The 8,116-nt window shown below is 35.5% G+C and overlaps 1 protein-coding gene across 1 annotated transcript; it reads right to left on the bottom strand.

Annotated features, from left to right (window-relative positions):
• Positions 1–334: 334 nt before the first annotated feature.
• LOC130969530 (cyclic nucleotide-gated ion channel 17) lies at positions 335–7,753 on the bottom strand. Its single transcript, XM_057895289.1, has 7 exons — positions 7,470–7,753; positions 6,513–7,083; positions 5,390–5,602; positions 4,474–4,772; positions 3,465–3,576; positions 1,536–1,772; positions 335–1,314 (listed from the first exon to the last, which is right to left on the bottom strand). Exons 1-7 carry the CDS (start codon positions 7,496–7,498, stop codon positions 595–597), a joined length of 2,181 nt encoding a protein of 726 aa, XP_057751272.1. The 5' UTR covers positions 7,499–7,753; the 3' UTR covers positions 335–594.
• Positions 7,754–8,116: the final 363 nt, after the last annotated feature.

An 8,116-nucleotide genomic window follows, 5' to 3' on the forward strand; every position in this document is an offset into this window, starting at 1 on the left:
AAATCGAATATTGTATGCATTATGTATTTATGTTAAATTTTATTTTTTATATTATGTATTTATTTATTAAATTCAACATATAATTCTACAAACAAGGGTTTAGTCAAGTAAAGAAAATGCAGATTCTAGTAATTTTTAATGGGACTCCAAGAACAACTCAAACAGTTATTTATGTCATTTCATGCAATCTTGTGATTTTAGAGATTTTAAGATTTAAATTTACCTACAACTTAAATTCCATGGTGGTGATCAAGTTTCAGGTATTACATTATCATGCTCTAAACCATTAGATTTATTGCAAGAAAAAATATGTGATTCAAATTTACTACAATACTGATCCAATTTTCAACTTCTGTTAATATTATAAATGAGCTTTTTTCCCTCGAGTCTTGAAGGTTTCACTATAAGAATTTTACATGAGTACAATGTACAACATTACATGACTTCCTCAGATGAAGAAAGCCTACAATATCTACAACAATCAGAAAAACCACTAAGCCAAGCAGGGTTTGCATGTACTCCCTGATAATTATCTTCACCGAATGGAATATAGATTGAAGCTAAATCTGAAAAACCAACTGCCACTAAGCATAACTAATCGTCAGCTTCGGTAGAAAAGTCAGGTTCTTCGGGTTTCGGTAACTTAGGAAGGTCATCTTTTATCTTCAAAGCACCCCTTCTTGTGTTAGCCGCGAACCTTGAAGCAAGTATTGTTACCCCAAGGTTCAATTTAGTCTGAGATGAATTCGAGACGGTAGGGTATTCCTCTTCATCGTCTACTCGCTCACTGACCGCCGTCTCATCTAAAGGAATCGATTCCCTCAAACTGAGGTCTTTCGCAGACATCCTTTTCTTGTACCGTCGCCAAGCAGCCTGAATAAAGCAGGCTGCCCAAGTTCTCCAGTGGTGGGAGTAAAATCGGAAGGTGTGCTGCAGCTTCTTACTGTGGAGGCGCCTAAATTGATTAGCTACAAACTTGAGGTCCTCCGCTCGAAGAGCAAAAGCTTCTACCTCGCTTAGGGCTTTAACTGTCCTAGTTGAGGATGGTAAGTTTGTGGTTGATCTTGGTAGTAAAGCCCAAGAAAGTAGTTCCTCACCACAAAAATCCCCAGGCCTCAGTATGATTGAGTTGAAGAAACCGGTTCGGCCACCATTTGTAGTAGAACTATCCAATCTACCTCTGATAATGAAGAGCATTTCAGTAACAGGGTCTCCCTCGCGAACAATGTAGGTACCTAGAGTGCTGAGAGATGATACCAGCCGCTCACATATTGCATCAAGAAGTTGATCATCCATCTGTGAGAAGAATGGAACCTAAAATAAATTGAAAAAGAAATTTGTTAAATGCTTATATTGTACAATTTATACCTAAGCTCATTGTTATCTTCAGAGGTCTTAATACAGAAGTAATCTTCCAATCAAAGTTGAATAATAATTAAAAGATAAGATGGCAACCAAATTAATACTAAGTGAGCCATTACAATTACTATAATAATATATAAAATGAAAGCTAAAATAGCCACCAAAAATCATACTCTCCGAACAAGGTCTAAGCATAGGTGGCGCTGGATATCGCGGCGAAGATCTGCAGGTAATGCACGTAGAATGGTTTCTTCATCAACTCCACGAGTTGCAAGCCATTTATATTGAACAAATCGTCTAACACGGCTTCTTAAATCTTCAGGGAGCTGGCGATGCCTCATCCATTCCTCTGTGTCTCTTCGCTTAAGTCTCCACTCCTCAAGCCTTATAGTAATTGATTGCAAATATGTCTATACAAATAAAAGTCACAAAATAATAATAAATAAATAAACAAATAAACAGAACATTGTGAGATATATGCATATTGATATTGTGGGTCATTGAAAACAAGTCAAGCCAGATGACCTACTTGACCTTGTGTAGTGTACAAAGAAAATACATATAGTTCATACAGCTATTGTCAAATACCAAGATTCCAAAGAAACACACACAAAAGCCTTATAGTATCTTGCTTATTGACATTTGATATTAATTTTTAAATCAAGCACAGGTAAAATATGTAGCCTAATTACTATTTAATCTTAGCTAACTAGTGTTTATTAACTAATTAGCAGCACTCCAACTAGGAGTTAATCCCTCTTGTACTCAAAGTTGCACACATAGTATACATATGTAATTTCTCACAAAATGCTATTTTACAACCCACAAACAAGCAACAACCAACTACCCTTTTCCGTGATTTTCTCTCTCTCTCTCTCTCTCTCTCTCTACATATTTGGCATGGTATTTGATAGGAAGGAGTGTAGTTGGTTGATGCTTGCTTTTGGGTTGTATTATTAGCATTGTCCTCATGCCTCAACTTACTGTGCAGTATTAACTGAAATTTGATAGGAACCACAGAACCAGTGTTAAGAAAAAGTAACTGGAATGAAAACTCAATTGTACTGCTTGCCACAGATAGCTGAATCCAGTGCAGCATCAGCCACTGCAGCAGATAAAAGAAACATCAAACTCACGGTAATTTCACAAGCACAAGGCCTCCAAATACACACCCTACTGACCCTCCTTACACCCCATAAAAATATTCACATTCCAAAAGACCATAAGATTCTCATGTTCCAATTTTTATGTCAGCTCAGCTAGTTACATAGACACTAGAGTTACCCTCCGGCTCATATTCTAATAGGGTCTTCTAAATTTCTTTCTATTATATAGAATTTCACTTTTTGGGATAAAAGAATATCATCAAGACAGAGAAAATAATACAAGGAGATGGAGCATAAGAAATCGTCGAGACAAGAGCAACAAACAATTAAAAGAGAACAATTTATAAAGCATAGTTTTCTAATTTCTCAACACATCTGAGAAAAAGTCCTCCAAAAATATCATGAGCTTTCCACTAAATGACTAAAAGATGCCAAATATCTAATCTATCCCATAAAACTTGTTTAAAAATCAGGGTGGAATAACAAGAATGTCTATGGAACATCATAAATTATTCCCACCAGGATCCTATTACCTGTAGGACTCATCCATTACATCCACCTAAATTGAATTCTATGGTTTACATCATCTACTGTCCAGTCATTTGTATGAGAAGATACTTAAATCATAGACTAGTATAGTTTCCAATTTTCACTTCCAAGTACGACTTAGTACATGTTTTACTGAACGAAAGTGGTATGCTTCTGAATATTGTCTCAATGCCTTTCCTTAGCACAGTGCTAGAGATAAGTGCAATACACTACATTTTCCTAATTCTTGTCATTCCAAGATTTAGAGCTCGTTCGGAATGCACCAAAACAACATTAAAAATAACAAATAAAAGTAGGTTTGTTCAGTAAAAAATTTAAAACCAATTCCTAATCAAAAGCTAATGATTTCAAAGAAATATTAGTCGATAGTTAATCATAACATACCATGAATGTTTATTTACATTTCAAAATTATAAAAAAAGAGAAGAATGGACTGACTGCAAGTACCTGCATGTTCCCAATCAAATGGGAAAATAATACAAGACCCATGATCGCAATAAGAATAGCAAAGGATGTTTCTCCAATGAAAGTGCTTGTGTCTAGGTTCTGCCCATAAGAGCTGAAAGTGTCAAACAGAGCAAAAGAATGAGCAATTGAGCATTCAACCAGTAAAATATTCACAAAAATTCCAAGCACAAATGTTAACTCAAGTTTCCTTTACTTTGAAAGCCCATGGAGCTCGCTAAAGAATTAATCCCTCATTATACACTAATTGCTTTCTTAAAACAAAATTAGGAATCCTGGATCCAAACTCAAGATGGAACGTGAAATTATTGATCCAATTTATAATAGTAATGTGACATAAAAGGTTGGGGAATTAAGAAGGACTAGATGAAAGAATGACAAGGAATTAATGGGAATCCTTGGTCAATGTGACTTGCCAAACCCTAGTATTCTATTCCCCTTGTCATCTGCCTATATTGACCAACTACTCTAAGCACCTCAACCCATTAACTACAGAAAGCGGGACTACAACCTCAAATCTAATCCCTACGTTTCAAAATGGCCATACACCACTACTCTGCCAAGCTGGCAGAGATAGCTACAAGACTTTTCACCCCAAAATACCCTTAGTTTCTATTTCTGTCCCCTAAACCAAATAACGGTGAATATAGCAAATCCTCACTGAATAAATGTCGACCCCTTCTCTACATCCACTTGCATAAAATTGAAATCCCCTCCTACCATTTTCTGTTGCCACATTCACAATACATCATGCTGCCAGTGATTAGCTTGAATATTTCTCACCCATTCCTTAATGTATCCTAACACATCATAAGGATTTGTACTATATGACATCTACCATGTCTTCTTTATATAAATATACTTTCACATAATCATAGTGTGTATGTTATATTTTTTCTCCCTTTCAATCCAAAACCTTGTTATTTTAATAGTAACGTTGCAGTATAAAATTATTTTGAAGATTTATGCAATGGAAGTGCCAAGCCGTTACCTTAACTGCTGCAACCCCCACCACAAACAATAAAAGTATTTTGGGATGAAGTTTGAAGAGACCACTTGCTTTTTCACAGCACTTTCAAATATTCCAAACTTGAAATCAATATCATTATTGGGATCACATCTGTTAAACACATTTGTAGTATTTGCCCATATCCTGCGCTGCATGTTATTAGTAAAACTGCAGTCCAGGTAACTGAAGCATTTCTCAGGATTAGGTTCTTTTTTGCAAATTGATTTCCAGCATGTAGTATACCGATCCACAGACAAAAGGTACCATGATGCCCCTAAAACCTGCAACAAAATAGACGCGTGCATTATGATAGTAGAAAATTACACATAATCCATTACATTTTAATGAATTTAGATAAATCTTTTGTGTATATGTTAAGTACCTATGAAAAAGCGGAAAACCACACTTTAAAAGCTAGCTATTAAAGGGGTAAAACCACTATCCTTAAATACAACATCAAGCATCCTGTAATACTCGATGTTGGACTTTTGACACCCCATAATACCCAAGCCCCTAACAATACACCCTTAGAGAACCAATGTCCATAGTGGCTTCACACTATAGACATTGACCCAGCGGCAGCCACTCGGATATTGACTGATTCGGTATTCACCATAATCCAACCTATAGGTAGCCCTTTCTGTACCTAAGGAAAGTGGAAAACCACATCTTAAAAGCTAGCTATTAAGGGGAAAGAACCGCTATCCTTAAATACAATATCAAGCATCCCATTCTACTTGATGTATGACTTTTGACACCCCGTAATATCCAAATCCCTAACAACATATCAGTGGAAGAATCCAAAGTGGGGGAGGGGGAAGAGGGGGGGGGGGGGGGGGGGGGGGAGAGAAACAGACGCTTATATTATCAAGAGATAAGATCAATCAAACCTACGTACATGACTAGCCAACATATACAATAGCAGATTATATGCAGCTCCTCCCCAGGCAGTCTTTGTAACCACTCCTGTTGCCTTGATTATTTGAGAACTTAATGGAAAGATCAAATATAATCTCGGAACATATTGAAGCAAAACAATCAATGCCAGAGCATTATTCTTATGATCAGTCTGAGGGCTTCTTGTTGCTGGTATAATAAACCAGATGACCATCTGAAAACCAAAACTTCAATCGGCTATTATCCAATTGTCACATGTTCCAGAGACTTAAAAGTTTAAACATACTCAAATGCTCTTAAAAAGTTAAAATAACTAAGTACAGCACATAAACACCAATAAAAAATAAGAAACTACATAGACAATGCCTCACATTGGAGTCATTTTAGTGACTATGTTTTAGACTATTCCATCAACTTCTGATGTTGTCTACTATATGCACTATTGTATAAAGCACCATTTCAAACTGAGATTCTTCAAACTTATTAAAGTAAATAGCAGTAGAGAGCAAAAGCATTAAGCATCAAATTGAAAAGTTTTGGTTAGCTTTCAAAAAGTTTAGTTAATTTATGAACCAAGGCTAAAACATCCGACAGGAGAATAGCACTCAATTTCTGGGACATCTACACCATGTCATCAAATGTAAAATCAACAGGCTTAAACCATGAATCTGAGTATCAAACCTTGAGCAAATTTTGACACTACAGATGAATCAAATCTTAAGCTTGACTAAGTCACTTCAAATGACATAATGTGCTTAGTTCATTTATTTCAGGTCAAGATGTTAGTGTCGGGTGGATAAGGGCTAAAAACCCACTGCCTCTGTCCAATTTTAACTGTCACATTCTATATAAACACATCTTAAGAAATCACTATTAATAGTGACACTTAAAAGTCCGCAGAGGGTGTACATGGTTAGATTTATCTAGTATGTTATTTCATCATAGTGGCCATATATCCATGCTGACAATGGTAAAGAAATCTATTCATTTCCTTAAGATATTATATTTGTGCAAAAAAATTATTTTTCTTGATTAAATTTTCCCATTTAAACCTGCAAAAATCAAAGCTTGGTTGCAAGGGAAGTTTCCAGCATATTTTACTTAGGAACAAGAGAACAACACACCTGTGGTAGAGGTAGTGTGGCAATAACGTCAATGAAGAAATCAGATCTAATATATCTCCTTGCAATTTTCTTTGGGTCCATGACTAGTTCACCCCTGCCAAAAACCCGTGAACTCGGTGCGATATATGCTGTTCTGAACTTAATTATTAGATGCAACAGATAAAAGATGTCAGCAATAGTCCGAAGAAAGGTCACAATAATCCGTAATGTTAGGTCTGTCCGCACACATGCAGACATTGTATTCCCTCTGACACTAGGCAAATAGAAGTAAAGTGGATCAATAAAAAGAGCAACCAAGCATGAAACTATGAAAATCCGGTTCCATTTCAGGACAATCTCACTGCCCGGGTCAAGAATTATTTTGCTCCATGGCTCATGATCTTCGGGGAATACCTTAAATCCTCGACTTCTAAATGTTTCGGCAAATATATTCTTTCCTGATGGAAATACATTGCTAGCTTTATGCAAGGAAGACGAGGCAACCTTGTATCCAGAGGATGACTTCTCATGTGTTGGTGGTTCAGTTGCTCTCCACAATGGTTCTTTCTGCTTTTTACCGTCCGAGTAAAACCTAAAATCTTAAATTATTAGAACATACAATACACTGTTCTCAAATGAAACTAATGATCAGTGTTTACCGAATCAGAAAGAACCACCAGAAGAACAAAGTAATAAATTAATGAAATTCATTAAAATTCATGCATTACCAAGGAGCTCGTTGTAGAAGCTTCAAGGTTCAAAATTTATTCCATCACTGGATAGAGTTAATGCTTATATTCACTGTTCTCATTTGCAGCAAAATGGTTTCTTAATCCACGTCTGAATACAACTAAATGAGACCCATTGTATTTTATAAAGACCAAGATCGAGAAATTTCATTTACTTCATTCGGATCAATATTTTCAAACAAATGTTGATAAATATCGAGAAGAGTCTTCCGAAAAGGAAAAAGCATACCTGACAAGCTTTCCCTTTTTGAGCTCCATGTAAAGAGAACGGAAGCTTGAATCCGCTGTTATAGTTAAAACCCTACCATGAACATTGGGGTAAGGGTACCAACTACCAAGTAGCTAGGGCGGTGAGGTAGTGAGAGAGAGAGAGAGGAGTGAAGAAGAAGTGTGATTTCTTAGATGAGCAAAGGTCCATTAGAGGGATCTTTCACGGAGGGTATCCCGAAAACCACAGCCACGTCGGACACGACAGCTTCACATGACAAAACAAGTCAACATTTAGTAATGAACCTCCACTAACTATATTGACGATGTGATTTAATTGAACTAAAATAGCGGGATCTATGTATAATAAAAACGGTTTAGTTAATCTGTGTGATAATGGCATTAGTTAAGGTTGTTAATAATAGAAAATTTTAAATATTTTATTTTAATAAATATAAAATAAATGTATTGATAATTTAAATTTTATATTATTTTTTATAAACATTTTTTTAGTTTATAATTTTATTATGTGTCTAAAAATAGGCATATAGGTATATGTTAGCTAAATCCTAATAGAAATTACAAATTTATATAATTAAAATGGTGGCTAAATCAAAATTTTAATATTAAAGGGGCCAATTTTTAAAATTGATATTCAATTTATAATAT

The sequence above is a fragment of the Arachis stenosperma genome, chromosome 3 (genome assembly GCF_014773155.1).
Source record: "Arachis stenosperma cultivar V10309 chromosome 3, arast.V10309.gnm1.PFL2, whole genome shotgun sequence".
NCBI lineage: Eukaryota > Viridiplantae > Streptophyta > Magnoliopsida > Fabales > Fabaceae > Arachis > Arachis stenosperma.

Bases quoted from the DNA above. Each gene is read 5' to 3' on its own strand.
- LOC130969530 (XM_057895289.1), bottom strand. From the start codon at position 7,498: ATGGAGCTCAAAAAGGGAAAGCTTGTCAG. The intron at 3,577-4,473 runs GTAACGGCTTGG...TGACACTTTCAG, and splicing joins TGGGGGTTGCAGCAGTTAAG to CTCTTATGGGCAGAACCTAG. The intron at 1,773-3,464 runs GTACTTGCAGTC...TTATTTGTATAG, and splicing joins ATTTGATTGGGAACATGCAG to ACATATTTGCAATCAATTAC.